Source organism: Lasiodiplodia theobromae (assembly GCF_012971845.1).
Source record: "Lasiodiplodia theobromae strain AM2As chromosome Unknown scaffold_31, whole genome shotgun sequence".
NCBI lineage: Eukaryota > Fungi > Ascomycota > Dothideomycetes > Botryosphaeriales > Botryosphaeriaceae > Lasiodiplodia > Lasiodiplodia theobromae.
The window spans coordinates 473129-491940 of record NW_023336510.1 but is presented as its reverse complement, the minus strand read 5'-3'; the positions used below and the strand labels follow the sequence as shown (position 1 = coordinate 491940).

Sequence of the window (18812 nt, the reverse complement as noted above, 5' to 3'; positions counted from 1 at the left end):
AATGTCCACCGTTTCCCCTCTCGTTACTTTGCCCAGCTCACCTCTGCCAATTTTGCCGGGCGGAGCAGCAATTCGCGCCGAGTCCCGAGTCTTTTGGCTGGGAGAAAACTTGATATTCATTAGTAGAATTTCCAAAAGGCAGTTCCTCCCGAAACTCATAGATGGTTGGTAATTCAGTGTGCGGTCCGCCCACTTAGTACTTCTCTCTTCCAACCATATCGGCGGCTTATGGTAGAGTCAGAAATTAGAACATACACGGGTACGTGAAGCTAACGTCCGGACGCGTATGTAAAATTTTTTATTCAACATTCTCGTCCGGATGGCAGCTTCATCTACCCATGATGTGAACAAAAAACAAATTCACGCTTACTTTCGGCTCAAGCAACCGACAGCGCTCTGTAAATACCTCGAACCTCAAATATGACTCCTCCCACTGCACGATGCCAAGAATGACCGGTGTTCAGCCGACGGGGTGAAGTTCCATTTTCGGGGAATGTGGGGAAGTTTTGGAGCGAACGAGATGAGTCAGAGTGTTTCTTTAAACCATGCACTCCCTTTACTGCGTAGTTTGACGTAGCCACTCACCCATCTCCAAAATGACGGCTCTGGTCATTCCCTTTGGTGCGAACCTTTTCCACAGGACCCTGTTGGTATACTGGTAGTTAACGGTTAATAGTCACGGTCGACGTCTTCACCGAAGAGAGGTATATTGAGTTCATCCCACATACTTCTTCTTTGGCTGACTTCTTCGCAGGTTCCGCGGCAACCAGCTCGCCATCGTAACGCTTCCAGATGCCGAGTTCATCACCAAATCCCGCAAACAGGAGATAGCCCGGGAGTTCAACTTCTCCGAGACTGTCTTCCTCCACCGCCGACCCGCCGATTCCTCATGGGCCGTCGACATCTTCACGCCCGAAGCCGAGATGGCTTTCGCGGGCCATCCAATCATCGGCACGGGCCACTACCTCTTTTCCCTGCCCAAAGATGACTCTCCAACCCACCACAACCCCCCCGAACAAAACAAATTGGTGCTCCACACCCTCTCCGGCCCCGTCTCCCTCGTCCACGACCCCGCCGCCCAGCTCGTCCACGCCTCCATCCCGCACAACGTCCACCAGCACACCCAAACCCCGACCACCTGGGACCAGCTCCTCCCGACGCAGCCGCATCTCCGCTCGCTGGTCGCCCGCGTCCCGCAATGGTCCCCATTTCCCGCTGTCTCCATCGTCAAGGGCGTCACGTACGTCTTGTGCGACCTGACGCAGAACGACGACGTCTTCGCGGCCGTGAAGGCCGGGCCGAGTCCGGAGGTTGCTCTGGATGACGGATGGGGCCCCAGCTTCGTTGGCGTCATGTACTACAGGATCCTGGAAGAGGCGGATGATGTGATCAAGCTCCGCGTCCGCATGATTGCTATCAACCTGGAGGATCCGGCTTGTGGCAGCGGGTCGAGTGCGCTTTGCTCTTACTTGGCTTTGCAGAGAGGTGCGGGCCGGGGTAATGCGAGGTTGAAGTTCGATTTGGAGGAGGGGACGGAGATTGGGAGGCAGAGTTTCATCAGGGTTGAGGTTGTGTTGAGCGAGGGGGGAGACTCGGTTATAGAGGTTTGGCTGGCGGGGAAGGCGGCGTTTGTCACCAAGGGCGAGTTTTTTGGGGTGTAGGTGGGGAAATGGAGACATCATTGTCTATAAAAGGGTAGCTCTCCTGCCATGCTACTTGGTAAACAATGCCCGGTCTCTTTGAATATTTCTTGAATTGGTATGGAATGTCCCTGTGAAAGTCTGTGCCTGCCTCAGAATCGATACCGAAAACAGATGTTCTCAACATCTGTAAGCTCATATTTGATGGAAATGCTATCCAGACGTGTCCGCAAAACCCTGCTCCGCAACCTCCTTCTCCCTTCTCTTGTTCTGATAAAACAACCACGCGGCATAGAATACTGTAAAAAGTAGCGTTACACCACTGCAAATAATATGTGGCTGGTTAGACAAACAATGAGTGCTTCAGTAAAGTAAACGAAAGAACTAATTCTCAATGCATTAATTCAGAGGATGATCACTTCCACGTCTTGAAACGTTTTAGTTGAAACGTTAGCAACGTTTTCGTCGTATTCGCACTCGTACTTATCTTTAAACAACTTTGCAGCTCTACAAATAACGATAAGGGTAATCTTGCCCCCCCCGATCTACTCAGGAATTGAACATGTTCTCCCACTGAGTGCATTCTCAAGGGGGCTTCCACCTTCGTCTCTGCCCGCGTGACTCAATTTTGGCCAACTGTAGTTTCTCGGGAGATAGCAAGATCGCCATCGGTCAAAACCTACACTGGCCCGGGAGTGGGTTTTAGGTTGTGTTTCAGTGGTGGGGTATTTCTACTCCGTTTCTGACGCACAAGTAATAGCCGCAAGGGTGCACGGCCTCTTTACCTCTTTCCAGTGTGCCCTCGTTTACCAAAATAGCCTGCGCATCCGCAAAAGGTGATGCTGCCAAGCCGGTTGCGCAAGAGAACTCCTGGACCCCTGAACGACGGGCCACAAACCCCACATTGCTTCGCATGCTGGCGATCTGTTTCACGGCAATCGAGTTCAGGGGCGGAAGGGATTTTTCAGCGGTCCTCCCCCGGACGGCTTCCGTTCATGTGAGGATTTCACGGCACTGGCAAATGAAGAGAATGATTTTGTCATTCTGCCTGCAATTATGTACAGCAACGGACTATTTACATTTTGATTAAATCTTGTTCGGTACCCTCGAATCGGACTTAGAGCGTGTTGCCAGCGCTTGATGGAACGCTTGCTTTGGCGTCACTCGCGGAACCGCACGGCGCGACCGTCAAGTCCGTGAGGTTCGCCATAAAGGCCGTATCAGTGTAATCAAAAGCGCCAGAGTCCTCAAACACATTAGTGACGCAGGCGCGACCAATGTACTCTTCACATTTGGCATTGGTCGAGTCATCGGGGGAGGTGAAGAGCTGTCCGCTCTCCCAGTTCCTATCGCTCGTAATGGTCGGAATCTGGATGAAGGCATTGCCCTCGAACAGACCCTGGCCGTTGACATTGCCCTCGAGCGCATGTCCGTTGTTGTCCTCCCACACGTTGTTGCAGGCGTGGAAGACTGTCGATCCGCTGAGAGCGGGGCTGCGGCCAGAGCCCTTGTAGAGGTAGTTGCCTGAAAGACTCGGTTAGCTTGGTTCTGCTAGGCGAAGTTGTGCCCGCTTACCTTTGAACGTGATAGTGTCGTCGGCGCCAACGAGCTCCATGCCCCAGTATTGATAGCCGTCGCAGCCTGTCGAATACGGGGTGCTTCCATTGAGGAAGTTGTTGGTGAGCTCAATGCGAGAGTTGGCACCGAAGCCGAACACATAGTGCACGCGGCCAATCAGCGAGGTCTGGTCCCGAGTGTTAGTCCCCATAAACGGCTCATCTGCCTCGTCGGTAAACTTGCCTCGACATGGTCAATCCAGATCAAATCGCTCTCGTCGAAGCTGAGAGCATCACCTCCCCACACGTACTTCGGGTTGAGATCGGTAATGGCAATGTTCTGCACAATGATGTTCGAGGCGCCGTCTCTGAACCTCAGGCCCTTGCCCTTGATCACACCAGCGCTGCCAACACCGATGATCGTCTTGTTGGAGGCCACGTCAATGGGAGTTTTCGCTGCCGTGTAGTACGTGATCGGAACCGAGTCCTTGTCTCCACAACCCGAGCCCATGTCGATTTGCTGCTGGCAAGCTTCGCCGGTTCCGAAGTTCACGCATCCGGTTCCGTCGGTCGTTCCCTCTGAATCCGTGTAGTCGAATTCCTGCTTAAGGACGATGACCTGGGGCTCGTCGCTTGTGAGCAGCTTCGTGAGCTCGTCGATGTCGGCAGGCTCGACGGGCGTGGCATCGCCGCCACCAGTGACTCCGGATGCGAAGCCTTCGGCCTTGCCGGTGAGGGTTTGCGCATGGGCGGTGAGCGCCGTGGTGGTGGCAACGCTGGCCAAAAAGGTTGAAAGCTTCATGATGGAGTTCGAAGTTGCAGATGATCTGGTATGAGGAGCATCTTCAGCAGGTAGGCCTCATATATACGTTCATCGGGAGTGTTGGCTCGCTAATCTCCGGAAGGGTGTTCATGTAATATAATCGATGCGTGCGGCTGCACGTTCGTGGATGTGTAGGTCTTCCCCGGCTGCTTCGCGGCTGCATGCTTCCTGAATGTTTTGGTGGTGGAGCATCCCCTTGGCGGTAGAACTGCCGGTTCCGGAAAGGCGCCGGGGATGCTCATGCGTTTTCTCGTTTATCGAAACACCTCGAAACAGCGTTCGGACTGCCCTTAGTAAGTGTTGAGTTAGTAACTAGTTTCACATGCATTTCTTATCGATAACCCGCTGCGCTGCATTTACTGCATACTCTTTATTGCTCGATTAGCTACGTGTTATGCAATAGCCAATCGATTATCCTTCGCCTCAGTCATAGTTTCTTACAGGGTCGTGACGTATGGTTCAAGAGAGCTACTACCGAAAAGTCGATTGGAAGTGGAAAATTATTTTTATTAACGGTGCACCCCGAGCAAACAGCTAAGAAACGCCGCTACCAATCAATTACAGGGCCATTGTTAGTAAGCAATCGCAAATGTACCTCCGTATACCGTATTCCGTATACCGTATATACTCGCTAAACTCGCCATCTTGACGATAGGATCACGCTTGTAATTTTGGACAGTGTGTGTTTCTGCTGCCAATGGAAGAGCACAAATACAAGACCACTCTTGCACTGCTGGAACTTTACTCAAAACTTGCGAATTGATTGGACTCGAGAGCGGTATTGAGGGTTAGGCCAAGGCGGGCCTGAGGTACGTTGTGCGTATGCAGGAAAATGATGCGTCAAAATGGTAAATCATCTTCATTACCGGTCTCAAGAAAGCATGTAAAACCATTTGTCAGGGAGCTGGCAAGGCGAGCTGAACAATCTCAATTTGGGACTATGAAAGAAGGTGCTACGAGGAGGGTGAAGAGGCTCGATCTCTCGAGCCTCTTAACCACCGGGTCTTGGCGTGGGTGCCTTAGGCACCCACCCAGGAACCCTGACACCATTGCTGAATGACAAGACGTTGGTTTAGATATCCAAGCTACGATAGAGTGGGATACAGGGACGTGTATATCTTGAAGGCGTTCACAGGGACTCCAGCATTGCAAGGAACACCCGCGCTAGTCTGTACGCAGCTCCGCCAGCCGTTTTCGTCGCTCAAGCACACGAACGCGTTGTGCGCTTTGTTGGTCAAGGTGATGTACAGCTCAGATGGGCTTGGGTGATAGTAGCCCATGCAGATGTTGAGCAACGTGAAGCATTTGGAAACATTGGGATCCTTTAAGATGGCCGTATCCTCCTTTGAGGAAGAGGTTGGTGTGATCGAGCGGCATTTAGGTGCGTCATGGCCGGTCCAGGCGTAGGCGGTGGAGGAGAGAAGTGCGGCGACGGCAACGATTGAGATGGCGACCATTCTGATAGATTGGAAGAATGATTGGATTGAAACGTTGGAGTTACGGATAATAGTATTTCGTCTGAGGTGGATGAAGAATCAATGTAAAACCGTTGGAACTGTGAGGGCCGAGTTTACTGCATCTACAGCTGCTTTATACACGTCTTCTCCGAGACAGGTAACAAGAATCTAGACCACTCGTCACGAGACTGAAACTCTAAACACGGAAGCCTTTTATTAAACTTAGATTATTACAAGGGGGATCATGTTCGGGTCGCCAGTGGAGCTGTGTCGTCCGGAAAACCCGAGAACACCCCTGTTTTCACGTGTGAAACCGCGCTATTCCCCAACTGTTGATGACACAGCATCTTTTAAAGTTTTTCATCTATGCCAGCCCAGGCCAGCTTGGCCAGCCAACCTGCTGGCCCTCCACGCCTTCCACCCGTGTCAAAGACACCCCAGCGCAGGCTCACAGACAGAGAGTCTACTAAAACCTTTACTCTCTACTAGCAAGGCTTCAATCTATGCCAAATTGAGCGTAGAACCGGCATTCCTCGCTCCAGAATTTGGTCTTGTCTTGCCAGAGGCCACTCGACACCACGTAAGCCAGAAGAGGAAGAAAATGCCTTCTTAATACGCCAATCCGCAAACGGATACGAACTCTTTTATTAGAATTCAAGCAACCGATTATTCTTAACTAAAAGCTTAATTACTCGTTGCGACGCCGAAACTTTAGATACGAACCCTTTTAATAGATAAGGCAGCTGATATACCGTATCGGATAAGCGAGTGCAACACGATCGGGTCACGACGCGTCAACTGTCAACAACCTGCCATGTCTTAACCAGACAATATTCTATTACTTTGTCCTGAAGGTAGAATGAACCTTGCTATCCAATTGTTCAATCAAGGCCGATTTTGAAGCATCTGAGCAGCTGCGTAAGCGTTTTCTGTCCACTATAGTACGCTTGCTAGGCGAATGAACAACATGCATTCATGACGCGATTGCACACCAAACTTAACCCGCTTAAAGAATCCCTTATCATTCATCGTATTCTTAAACCAGATTCCCGGGGGTTTCCGTCCCGCTTAAGCGCTGTTAAATATATAAACTACTTGCTAGTCACGTCGGAGGTAAGATGTTACGGTCCCTTCCCGGCTCGACCTGGGAAGGCGCCCATCACAGGTTTAGATAGCAGTCGGGTCGACCAGGTTGATCCTACCGCCATCAATGCCTGCTCTCAGCTTGTGCCGCAGCAGCCTGGTAGCTGCCATTATTGGATCCATTGTCGCGAAAAATTTCCTTTTCGCATCAGCCGCCACTGAGGACCATTCACTCCCAGAAGGACGATCAGGAATATCTACCCTCTACCATCCCTCCGCATCTCTAATTGCGCTGTAGGCGCAGCGCGAGGAAACCTGTCGCTGGGAAATTCTAGAGTACACCTTTCGAGTGCACCGCACAGATGCTAATAGTCCCCCGTCTCACTTCGCGTTGCGAGCTCGCCGTCGGTCTCCTCCAGGTCGCTCTGCGTCTAAAACTGCTAAAGACGATAGATGGAGAAATCGGTGTGTGCTCTCAGGTCACTGAATGCATTGGTTTGAAGATCTTTACATAGCTAGCCTCTGTTAGTCGCCACAAATCGCAGAGAATAGCTACAAATGGCTGAAGGATTGAAGTTGGACGAATAGCATGGGTTGCCGCCCCGTTGATGAAGCCGATCTCGCTTGGATAAATTGAGCCGCATGGCCTTTATCGCATCCAGATTCCCGAATACCCACACTTGATGACTAGGGCGGTTCCATCGCATGAGCGTCGCATCTCGACGAGGTACATTTATAGCTGCAAGTGCCTCGGCCGTTGCGATCTAGCATCGCGAAGAATTCATTTCCACGATGGTTCCGTTGCTGGTTTTGGTTTTTCACGTGTTTGCCTGCTGTTGCGCGGCAGCGCCAAGGGCCGAGAGCCAAGTAGATGGATTGGCGGTAAAGGCACTTGAGAGACTGACGAAGCACTTTTCGAGTCATGGGACACCCTCGGCTTGCGATCCGACCACAGCTCCTATTCGAAGAGAATGGTATGACGTTCTCCAACGAGCATCATGGTAGGAGCTGACTGCTTGTTGTAGGGGAAGCTTGTCTCCAGAAGAAAAGACGGACTTCATCGGCGCAGTGAAGTGCCTTGCGGAGAAGGAACCGTTGACTCCGGCGGAGCTGGCTCCCGGCGTCCGCAACCGTTTCGACGATTTTCTTGCAACGCACATCAACCAAACGCTGAGCATACATGCTACAGTTCGTCTGAGCATATTCTGTCACATTTATCATAGCTAACATCAGCAGGCAAACTTCCTCGGATGGCACCGTTACTACATTCGGACTTTTGAAAAAGCACTGCAGGAGGAGTGTGGATATCCGGGGCAGCTACCGGTCTGTTCACGAACTCTCATTGACAGCATAACGCGCGGCTGACATGTTGCAGTATTGGAGCTGGGGCAAGTATGCACTCGATCCCGTCAACTCCCCGATTTTCGACGGAAGCGAAACGAGTTTGGGAGGAGATGGCGCTCACGTTCCGTACGGCGACTTGTGCATCCCCAACTGCGACACTCCGAACTACGTTTTTCCGGCTGGTAATGGAGGCGGTTGTGTGACAAGCGGACCTTTCAACAAGTAAGTCAAGTGCCAGCCCTCATCGAATGTTGCTGATTGCCGCAGCTGGACGGTCAATCTCGGGCCGGTGTCGAGCACGATGCCGGGCATTGAGCCGAACCCGCAACCGGACGGACTGGGCTACAATCCTCGATGCTTGCGTCGCGATATCAATCAGTACATTTCCTCATCCTGGACGAAAGATAATGACACGGCCTGGCTCATTCGTGAGCATGATGACATTGGTACATTCCAGAGATGGATGCAAGGTGTTATCAGCTCCAAGTTCTTCGGCGTGCACGCTGTAAGTTGCCACCAGATGCTAAACAATTATACATGCACATCCGGACGATAACTTCAACCACCCTTAAATGCTAATATATCCCAGGGCGGCCACATGACGATTGGCGGAGACCCTGGCGGCGACTTGTTTGCGAGCCCTGGAGACCCGGCATTTTACCTGCACCACGCCCAAATTGATCGTGTGTGGTGGATCTGGCAGAACCTTGACCCAACGCGTCGCACGCATACTATTGCCGGAACCATAACTATTGAGAACACGCCTCCGTCCAGGAACGGAACGTTGGATGATTTGATCGATCTGGGGGTCAATGCGCCGGCGATGCGTTTGGGTGACGCTTTGAGTACTGTTGAGGGGCCATTCTGCTACGTTTACGGGTGACAGAAGATGGCTACTACACATTCTCGCATCACTCTGGACATCGAAGTATCCTTCCACTGAGGCTTTACGGATTGTTCATATATTCAATGAATGGTTCTATAGTTTCGCTCGCTTTCGCCGAATAAAATGAGGATTGTAACGCCAGCCAATCAGAACCCCCGCACGCCGCAAATACCCGGAGCCGCTCTGATCTGCTCTACCAATATGCCGTTTGCCATGTCTCGTAGTCTCTCTTGTCTTTCAAATTCTTCATCTCCAGTCTCTTAACCCAAATCTTTCTATTACCGTCTCAGTCTCTTCAGTTATCCTTCCAATCCTCCCAAGTCCACCCCGTCACCCCCTCTTCAACCGTCAGCCGCCTCGTCTCAAACCGAATGCTCTCATACATCGTTATCGCCGCGCCCCTCGCCTTCTTATGCCACGGTCCCTTCCCACCAGCCGCCGCGTCCTCCCTGCTATGCCAAAAGCCTGCAAGCACATCATCGTCAGCCAACCGCACCACCCAACAAAAAAAAACGATTCAACGCAGGGTCAATTACTCACACGTCGCAAGATTCCGCCTCTCCCCATCCGGCACCCCGAACCAGTACTTCAGCAACCCTCCACTCGCCACCGCCTCCTCGTGGCTCTTTTGGTCCAGCAACCCCAGCCGCTCGCTGTCGATGCCGTCTTTCAGCACGCTCCGGAACGCCACGACGTAGAAGCTCGTCCGCGGCCACGTGAACCCTTCCTTTTCTCCTACCAGCCGCCGCAATTCCGCGAACAGCGCGTCGAAGTCGAACGCCTCTTCGTATGGCAGCGTCGCGTACGCATCGCTGACCGGTGTGAGATGCTGCAGCGCCTGCGCGAAGAGCGCGGAGGGGGCAGGCACGCGGGCTAAGTCGAGAGTATGTACGGGGGCTGGGTACGGCGAGGAGAGGATGTGGCCGGGCGTTATATCGGATGCGGGAATGTTCGGGTTATTGAGAGCGTGTGTCAGGGCGAGGCGGTCGACGATCACGAGGGGTGGCTGTGCGGGTTGGGTTTGTGGCGATGGCGCTTGTTCAGGCTCGGAGAGAAGGACGGATGGGCGGCGCTCGGCGACGGCGGCGGCGCTCATTGTGGCGGTATTGTTTTTTGGTTGGTTGGCTGGTTGATTGGGCGGTTACGTTTGCGGTGGCCGGAGGCTCTTCGGGGGTTGTGTTGGTGGACGGGCGCGGTCGTAGGGGATGGGGAGGTGAGGGCTTCTCCTTTTTGTTCGTGATTCCGCTGCGTGTTCTGGAAATAGCGAGGGACTTCTCGAAATATGATTAAGTGGTGGTGGTTGAGTGGGCGAGTGGGCGAGTAAGAGTGGACAAAGAAAGTTGGGTTCCCTCTTTGGGATTTATAAAAAGGCAGCGTCTCGCGCGATTCGACGGTGGGATCACGCAAAATGATGCCTTCGCGCCAGAGTATGGCTCATTACGAGGTTTAAGTAGGACAACCAAACCAACTCCTGAGACGCCTCGCATTACTAAAAACGGCCGCGTCGGGGTGGGAAATTTTCCTACGGCCACCCACGTGCATGGTTGCGTACCTATAGGAGAGCCCCACAAATACTCCGCGTCTGCCCCGAGCTTCTTTTCCTGTGTCTGGACTTCGTTGCCTTTTACGACAAGCCTTGCGCCAAGATGAAGCTTGTGCGGTGCCACGTCCAAGACATGTCTTTCTTTACTGTCTGCTCTGCTCCAGTCCTGCCATACCGGACGAGATTCCTCCTGTCGATCGTCGAGCTTAAAAGCTGCTGAGGAGGAATGACAGGGTCCATCGGGTTTCAACGGCAAAAGTCGCCGGTAAGATACCCGACGGTCGGCCCCAGCGCCGCCACAGGACCGAAATGGCCTGGAACAACGGCTCAACCATGGTCTATACCTAACCTTTAAAACCTACCGGCACCTGTTGCCCTACCTCCGGATTTTTAAGAACTGATTAAGCTCTATGGGGACTACCGATGTATAAGGACCGCGTCAGGGAAAGCGCAGATCAGGTACCGCTCTTCCCACAACCAACCACGCGACATCTCAACTATTACGCCTGATGTTACACTGCTTTAAACAGCCTGCCGTTACATCTGCACGCCAATACCCGCAGCCGGCCCCCGGTCTCTTCTTCCATTCGTAGCCTTATCTTGCCACCTCCTTCTTGCGCCGTTGATCCCTTCCACCGCTCTCAAGCCACCCAGCGCCGTCCGCTTTTCTCCCCACACATTTGTCTCTCCGCATCCCAGTCTGGACCCCTGCAGCACCACGCGTATTCTCTTCACCGGTCATGCACATTTTTCTTTTCTTTTTCCACGTCCTTGAGTCAAGCGCTGCACCGCGCTCACCCTCCTGCTTTTCCCATACAAATTATACTCACAAAAATCTACCTACCCTCTCCCGTAAGCCCACGCTCGCACCCTGAAAGCAGCTGCCGGAACTCCTGCTTCGCTTCGTTGAAACCCAGCCGCGCACAACTCGTTTATCAGCGCCTGTCTATGTGCTTGCCTGCTTGCAGTCGCTCTGGCTGCTGACAGTGTAACATCTTGCAGCCGTCCTTTATTCATTCTCTTCCGTTGTCGTCAACAAATCAGAGTCTGTCCAGCGCTCAGTCATCATCGTGGTTGCAGAGGCTGGACAGAAATTTCTGTTTTTTTAAGTCAGATGAGTGGATGTAGCGACGACCGAAGGTGATGCAGAGACCAGGTGGGATTCTGGAGGGAATTAACGTGCGCGATATGTGCGGCCACGACTTCGCCTCGCCGGCGATGATTTGTTGCTGCGTGTGGCCCCCAACGCTCGCGGGCTACCTAAGCGCAGGCATGAAGTCTTCTATTAACGATAGCGGCAGGGTGTGCGTAAGCGCTTTACGATTTTGTCAAAAACAATGAACGCACCTATCTCCTAGCATCCTCCAGTAAACCTTGGGGAGAGTTCAGTCGACTTGTGGTCTGCGTACTACCTATTCAGACTTCGACATAGCATTAGAGGGGCATTGGTAGTCACAACATGTCTTCTTCCGTAAATGCCGCCATCATCCGGATACAAAAAAAGAGCATCGTCGGAATTTTTTCTAGTTTGTAAAAGTGACAAAGCAGCAAGTGCTAACAATAGTACGAACATGCATGGGAGGCTGTGACTTATTGCCGAGACTGTCCCCACAAGTCTAATCGCCGACAGCAAAGGACCAATAGGCTTATTTGCTTTCATTCAGCGGCCCCAGAACTCCACAGCTTTGTGCAGCGTCGCGCGACCGCGTTTCCAAAACACGCAGTCCTTGCTCAGCTGGCACCTAAAATAAACATCTTGCAGCAGCAAAATAGCCCCCAAACGCATGAAAACCATTGCATGTCGTAAACCCAGTATAACCCCAGAAGAGCTCTGGAGTGGCACAGTATATATTTTCCAGCTGCTGTTCTAAGTTCTTGGTCTCACCAGTTGCACATGTTTTGACTACTACCCTATACTTTCACCCAAGTCTCTCGACACCATGGAGAACTTCCGTCAAACCAGCAATACTGGCAATTACGAAGTCTACACTGGGTTTTGGACCGACTGGACCAATGGCCCAATTTTTGGCGCAACCGTCACGTTGAACAAGCGGGATGGATCCCTTCTCATTGCGTTCATCGCACTCTTTGTCAGCCTTGTCGGCACTTGTTTTTGGAGGATCTGCTGCTTCGCACTCCACCAGTTCTACTCGACACATGTAGCGCAAGATGCCCTCTACCATCAACGTCAAGCCATCTTCCGGAATGCTGCCAACGGTTCAAGCGGCCTTTGGAGGCTGCTCAATGTCTGGTGGGAGTGGCGTAAGACTTCTGTCGATCGCCCTTCCCAGCGACTCCTCCCTGCTGCCGGGTTTGCCATCTGCTGCATTTTCGCCTTCGCCACGGCAGGCACGTTTTCCTCCAAAATCTCCACGGCTGCCAACGGCGTGCTGGTTCGCAGTTCTGAATGCGGCATTCTGGACTCGGACAACAACCAAAACCTGGAGGATGCCGTGCTTTACTACTATCCCTGGTCCGCCCAGATCATCAGCTCGTGGTCTATTTACGCTCAAGACTGCTACCTCAACGTCTCCGACCTGGGATCCTGCAACGCATTCATCCAGCCGCAGCTACCGAGCAAAATCGACCGCAACGCCAGTTGCCCCTTCCAGGATGGGATCTGTGAGAACGAATACGGCAACATCGAATTCGAGACTTACCTCGACAGCCACTCCGACCTTGGATTGAACGCGCCGGCTGATGAACGCGTAATGTTCAGGCGCGTATCCAGCTGTGCTCCGATCAAGACGGATGGACACCGGAGCAGGTTTTATTCGCCTGAGACTGCCATGAACTACTCGCGCTATTTCTACGGGCCAACAGGATACGTCAACTATACTTACGAGTATCCCGAAGTGATTTGGAGCTCAGCACCGAGCATGCCCGGGTCGGTATCCAATGGTGGTGGTCGATACACAGTACAGTAAGTAGCCTTGCATACCATGACTGAGTTGTCAACTGATTGGACGCAGGGTACAGGAGGCCTTTATTTCCAACGGATCCTACGAAGAACTCTCTGCCTTCGAACCCATACCCGCTCTCAGGCAACAAGACGCAGATGTCCACCTCATCCTCATGTCGGCCAACAGCATCGTCTACACCGAAGAAGTCACCGACCCGTGGTATTCCGCCACCACCAGCTACACAAACATCACATCAGCCGACAAGGCAACCGGAAAGCTGAAGGTGTACCGTGCAGACAACCCCGTCTCCGTCCTCGCCTGCACCGTCAAAGAGCAGTACTGCAACCCCAACCTCCCAGCCGACGAACGGTGTTCCCCCTTCGGCGGCACATACGAATCCCCGTCTCTAGCCGCGGACATCTGGTCAAACAACAACCAGCGCACGGCCTTCAACTGGCTCAGCGCCATCGTCTACGCCTTCAGCGTCACCGTCGAAGTCGTGCCGGGCATCCTGCGCGAAGGCGGCCTGCTGGCCGGCTACAAGAGCCAGAACGGCGTCTCCGGCGCCCTCCCGACCAACCAGTGGCAGCTCGAGGCAGAGAGCTGGCACGCCGCGACCCTCGTCGCGCTGCAGGGCAGCATGACGCAAGTCGCGAAAGGCACGTCGGACGAGAACCTCAAGTCCTTCCTCCGCGCCCCGAATAACACGGCCGAGCGGAACCTCTGCAACAACCAGGTAACCCCTCCCTCCCTTCCTTCCTTCCTCCCCCCCTCCGCAGCTGTCTCTCTCAACTAACACTCCTCCTCCTCCTCCCCCGCAGAAAATCCCCACCGCCTCCCACTCCAACTTCTCCGTCTTCGGCCTCGCCCTCACGCTCGCCCTCGGCTCCGCTGTCGTGCTGCTGTCGTACGTGCTGGAGCCGCTGACGGCGTGTTTCCAGCACCGCCGCCACTCCCGCCGCGCCACCTATGCGCGCTTGGAATGGGTCACGGACGAGACGCTGCAGCTGCAGCGGCAGGCGTACGAGCAGGCCGGCATGGGGGAGTGGACGGGTTGCGCGGGCAACGTGCCCGTCACCAAGGGCGGGGAAAGGCTGGCCGGGTTGGATTTGGAGGATCTGGAGTGCCCGAGGTTGATGAGGGCGGCATCGAGGAGGGAGGTGGAGCGGTTTGGTGGGGGGGAGAAGGATGGGGGAGGAGGTGGTGGGAGAGGGTCGGTGGTGGATTATGGGGTGGGGGTGGTAGGGAGTGAGGCGCAGTCGGAAGAGACGCTCGCGGAGATTTCTGTTGAAAGGGGGCGGGCGGGTGGATTAGATGGATAGTTGGGGTTGAAGGTTTTATGGGTATAGAAGCATGTATAACGATTTATGTCTGTGAGGTTTCACCAAATTATTGTCCCCACGGAAACACGCCTCGACGACTTTTCAGTGATGTTTTGGATGAACTGCTGAGACACACGTGCAACTCCACTTTGTCTATCCATCTCTTACTCTAATGTCTAAGTTTTTTCAATGCGCTTGATTCATGTTCTTCACACGCCCCGAATCTTTCGCCGGCCCGGGGCAACCGGCTGGGGTTCAACCGGTTCCGCAAACGGAATTTTATCTCCTGCTTCGAGATCATGACGTCTTTCCATGGTTCATTGCCAGCCTTTTGGCGATGCTGTTGTCCATAGCAATCCCACCAGTGCGAAAGTGGACGCGGGTACCGGGGCGATTCGGCCGCGCACTACTTTTGCATATGTTGTTGGCGTAGTCTGTTTTGCACTTCAGCGCATCGCCCGGCAATGCCATCGCTATCCCGCTCACCTGCATGATTGACTGCCCTGCTGATATCGATTTTGAGACGGAGTAACGATTTGTCAACATGTTCAAACTCATTGTGGGGCGGTGGCTGAAAGAAGACTGAGGGTGGAGAAGATGATGTTGAGTGGGATATAAATACGAGACTGAGATAGCTACCCCAAGTATACGCGCATTTCTAAAAATGGAAGCCAGGGCGCCTCGCTGTTTTCGCACGAGGTTGAGGCTGTGTTTTGCACTCTGCCACCTTGTTGTGGGATTCAACAGTCAGCCAGGGCGTCTGGAAGGAGCAGCGAGTTTCGCAACAGTAATCTGATTGCACCTCGATGAACAGGCAACCTGCCGGCCATAATCAGGTCCGTAAATAATTCGTTAGACGCGCGCATATCATTCCTCTCGCGCAGATGACTGCGGCGCCGTTACCCCAACCAACGCGGATGTTGAGCGGTTCTTCTGACGTCACTTGTGAAACGTAACCTATCCACCACCTGTACAAAAAAAAAATCCCAAAGGATCTCAGACCCAATCGAGCCGCCACCACTACACCGCCCAACCACTTTTCCGCGGCCCTCCGCCATGCCTGCGCTCCTCCCAGCGCAGCACGCACCACCTGCAAGGTCAGCACCTACAAACTCACCTCCTCCTCCCTCCTCCGCGCCTTGACCTGCAGCATCGGATTAACGTAAACACTCGACCCAAACGGCGCGCGCAGCTGCGGTTTTTCCTCGGCGAACTTCCAGTCGTACTTGGTCACGAAATGCGCCAGCATCAGCTTCATCGTGTTGGCCGCGAAAAACCTCCCGGGGCAAGCCTGGCTGCCCAGCCCGAAGCCGAGGTGCTCGGCGCTCGTCGACACCAGCTGGTGCCTGCTCTCCTCGCCGGGCTGCTTGCGTAGGTTCAGGAAGCGATAGCCGTCGAAGGAGCGCGCGTTGGGCCAGTACGCGTCGGAGAGGTTGTTCGTCGCGTGCACCATGAGCGCGGTGCCGGCGGGCAGCACGAGCCCGTCGGAGAGGGTGACGGGGCGGGAGACGTAGCGGTCCATGACGACTGTTGTTGTTCAACGCGTTAGCTCGCGCGAAGGGCGAGGGGGGTTGGGGGGAGGTCTAGGGGGGGACGACTTACGCGCATCAACCATATGCCGCCGATGCGACTCCTTGATAAAGCTGTCATGCAGCGCCATCCGGTACAGCGAGTTCTTCTGCCACCGGCCCTCGGGCCCCAGCACCCGCGCCACCTCCTCGCGCAGCGGGCCCGCGTACTCCGGATGCTCGATCAGGTCCGCGACGACCCACGTGTATGCTTCGGCCGTCGTGTGTATCGCCGCGATGGACAACATGATCTGCGCGTCCGCAATATCAAACCCCTTCTTCCTCCCCTTCCCCCCTGCAACCCCCCTCTCCCGCGCCATCTCCTCCATCCACCCAATCATATCTTCCGCCCTGGGCACCTCTCTCCCCTCCGCTTCCGCGCTCCGGACCGCTTCCCTGCGGGCGTCGATGTACGGCTGGATCACGCGGTGGCCGACGGCGGTCAGCTCGCGCAGGCGCTGGCAGGCGGGGAGGAAACGGTGGACGAAGGGGCGCAGTAGCGGCGACCAGGAGAGCAGGGCCTGCTGCGCGGCGAAGCCGGTGACGGCGTAGGACTGGCACAGGGCGAGCCATTCGGCGTTGCGGGAGAGGTCGGGGCCGAGCAGGACGCGGGAGGTGACTTGGCCGATGATGCGGGCGACGAGGGGGCGGAGGGGGGTGGTGGTGTATTCTGGTGGGAAGTGTTAGGGAATGGAAAAAAAAAGGTGGGGGGGTTGGCAGGGAAGGGAAAGGTATAGGAAAGCGGAGATTTGGGGAGGGTTCTTTCTTTCTTTCTTGGTTTTTCCTTTCTCGAGGCTGGAGTGGGCTAGGTGTGGCTGCGAATAGGACGGAAATACCGCGGCTTACCTTCCTTGTTGTTTCCCAGCATCTCGTCCAGGATTTGAGCTACCTCTGCGGATATATCTTCCGTGAATAGTGCTTGTTGGTGTTAGCATGCAAAACAGGTGAGTGAACCGCACTCGAATTTCTCACTCAGCGACTGCGTAAGCTTGTTTTTTGTGGCATCTTGGATGATGTTGTGCTGGTTCAGAGTGTCAAAGGGCTCGAAACCGGGATAAGAGGAGAAGAATTCCTTTGAGAAGTTAGAATCATTCAGCTGGACTCGTGAGACATGGGATGCGCACCTTTGTGATTATTTTGCCGAAACTCATATGTGGATTGTTCCTGATCTCATGGGCGTAACGATTGGGAAGGATGACCTTTGGCCCGCTGGCGGTGATGACCTGAAATGCGCCACCGGAAAACTATACTTGTTTAGTCATGTGTGTTCCTGTTATGAGGAAAGGGCAGAAATACCTTTTTCGCGCCCTGCTCCAAGATTTCGCACCCGTTTACTATCCAGGCACCTCTCGCCTTCGCCATTGAGAAGAAGCCATTCTTTTCCAAGCCAACGACGGGGAAGCCCTTATACGGCTTCTCGTCGAGGAAGTAGACAAGGTACACGAGCGAAAGAGCGACGCAAGCCACGACCAGCGCAGTCGCATTGGCCCCCTCAATCAAAGGAGCAAGAGTGAGCGACATTGTGCAATTCCAGCGTGAACGAAAGGTATCAAGACTACAATTGACGTCTTGGTCTCTCCGCCTTCTTATAGCTCATGCGGCACGCACGCGGCTCAGCTGTGGTGTCCACATTGGCGGGTCAGGACGCTCAAGGGGGAAGCGCCCTGGTCCGGGATTGAAACGTAGCACATCCACCCTCGCTTGCATGGTTTGTGTTTCCTGAATCGCCAGCGCTCGAGAGAGGCTAACGGCCCGGCCCCCAACCTTTGCGGCAAGGGCTGGAAGCAAGCCCACACTTGGCGTCGTGCCTGTGGGCCTTTGACGGTGATAAGCGGAGAAAGGACCGGCGTGTGTGGATAAAACTACAAGAGCACGACGTTTCCTGGAGCTAAGAATTGAGTTTTCAAGCCTGCCGCTTGGTTTAGCGCAACGGCCGTGGCCCGCAAGGGTGGGGCGCTCCAGGCAACGAGGCTGCAATCTGCGGCGAGTTCTTCCTCGTGTGACAGGCCAGTTGGAGGGGCGGGATTATTCCGCTGAACCCGATTGGAGGTTCGGCGGGTAAGATGTGGATATTACAGTTTGTGCCCCCTTCTCCAGGCAGCAGCGACGATGTGCGGCACACTGCAGGCGACCCCACTCTGTCTTTTCTGCTTTCGGAGCTGCTTTCATCTTGTACGACAACACACGAGGTGGAGGTTGAACCTTGCATGTCAATCACTATATCGCCCCCATAAGACGATCTTTCAAAAGTGCGAGCACGAGGCTACAGAAAGCATGCATGCAGCACGGACCTCCGGGGGCCGATTCACAACTTTATCTTGAAGTCGACAAGGCTCCGCTTTTCACACCGATAGATACTCTGGCCCTATGGAGTGTCCATTGAATAAGAGTAGATACTCTACAACGTGGAGCTCTCACAAATAACTGCCAGTTTTGAAGGAGTGCTCGTGCAGCATTATGGCAAGTATTCAAGCAATGCTATTGGCCAAAAGTTCCTTACTAACGAAGCCCGCGGCTGCTCACTGCATGATTCAAAACGCGCTTCTCCGAATCCTCTTAACAAACGTCCAGAGCAGTTCAACAGAGCAGGAACAATCCACAACGTCGTTTCGTCTCAATTGATGCGAAAAGTGCCCTTTTGGAGACCGCACGTCCGGAGTTCAGCACGCAACCAATTAAGCGTCCAA

At 54.0% G+C, this 18812-nt stretch overlaps 7 protein-coding genes across 7 annotated transcripts; 3 read left to right on the top strand and 4 right to left on the bottom strand.

The window, feature by feature from the left end:
* Window positions 1–596: 596 nt before the first annotated feature.
* LTHEOB_9421 (Phenazine biosynthesis-like protein) lies at window positions 597–1661 on the top strand (the record flags this gene model as incomplete). Its single annotated transcript, XM_035519008.1, has 3 exons — window positions 597–621; window positions 677–704; window positions 755–1661. The coding sequence occupies 3 exons, from the start codon at window positions 597–599 to the stop codon at window positions 1659–1661; spliced, it is 960 nt and encodes a 319-aa protein (XP_035369026.1).
* Window positions 1662–2757: 1096 nt separating this feature from the next.
* On the bottom strand, window positions 2758–3998 carry LTHEOB_9420 (Pectin lyase; the record flags this gene model as incomplete). Its single annotated transcript, XM_035519007.1, has 3 exons — window positions 2758–3164; window positions 3216–3384; window positions 3447–3998. 3 exons carry the CDS (start codon window positions 3996–3998, stop codon window positions 2758–2760), a joined length of 1128 nt encoding a protein of 375 aa, XP_035369025.1.
* Window positions 3999–5104: 1106 nt separating this feature from the next.
* Window positions 5105–5476, bottom strand: LTHEOB_9419 (uncharacterized protein; the record flags this gene model as incomplete). Its single annotated transcript, XM_035519005.1, has 1 exon — window positions 5105–5476. The coding sequence occupies one exon, from the start codon at window positions 5474–5476 to the stop codon at window positions 5105–5107; it is 372 nt and encodes a 123-aa protein (XP_035369024.1).
* Window positions 5477–7481: 2005 nt separating this feature from the next.
* On the top strand, window positions 7482–8786 carry LTHEOB_9418 (Tyrosinase; the record flags this gene model as incomplete). Its single annotated transcript, XM_035519004.1, has 6 exons — window positions 7482–7533; window positions 7602–7747; window positions 7796–7882; window positions 7935–8125; window positions 8171–8408; window positions 8493–8786. 6 exons carry the CDS (start codon window positions 7482–7484, stop codon window positions 8784–8786), a joined length of 1008 nt encoding a protein of 335 aa, XP_035369023.1.
* Window positions 8787–9084: 298 nt separating this feature from the next.
* On the bottom strand, window positions 9085–9885 carry LTHEOB_9417 (uncharacterized protein; the record flags this gene model as incomplete). The annotated part of the gene is made up of 2 exons (XM_035519003.1): window positions 9085–9254; window positions 9330–9885. The coding sequence occupies 2 exons, from the start codon at window positions 9883–9885 to the stop codon at window positions 9085–9087; spliced, it is 726 nt and encodes a 241-aa protein (XP_035369022.1).
* Window positions 9886–12272: 2387 nt separating this feature from the next.
* LTHEOB_9416 (Cytochrome p450 protein) lies at window positions 12273–14557 on the top strand (the record flags this gene model as incomplete). The annotated part of the gene is made up of 3 exons (XM_035519002.1): window positions 12273–13255; window positions 13305–13971; window positions 14057–14557. 3 exons carry the CDS (start codon window positions 12273–12275, stop codon window positions 14555–14557), a joined length of 2151 nt encoding a protein of 716 aa, XP_035369021.1.
* Window positions 14558–15662: 1105 nt separating this feature from the next.
* Window positions 15663–17646, bottom strand: LTHEOB_9415 (Cytochrome P450; the record flags this gene model as incomplete). Its single annotated transcript, XM_035519001.1, has 6 exons — window positions 15663–16084; window positions 16160–16795; window positions 16972–17043; window positions 17098–17197; window positions 17250–17369; window positions 17422–17646. The coding sequence occupies 6 exons, from the start codon at window positions 17644–17646 to the stop codon at window positions 15663–15665; spliced, it is 1575 nt and encodes a 524-aa protein (XP_035369020.1).
* Window positions 17647–18812: the final 1166 nt, after the last annotated feature.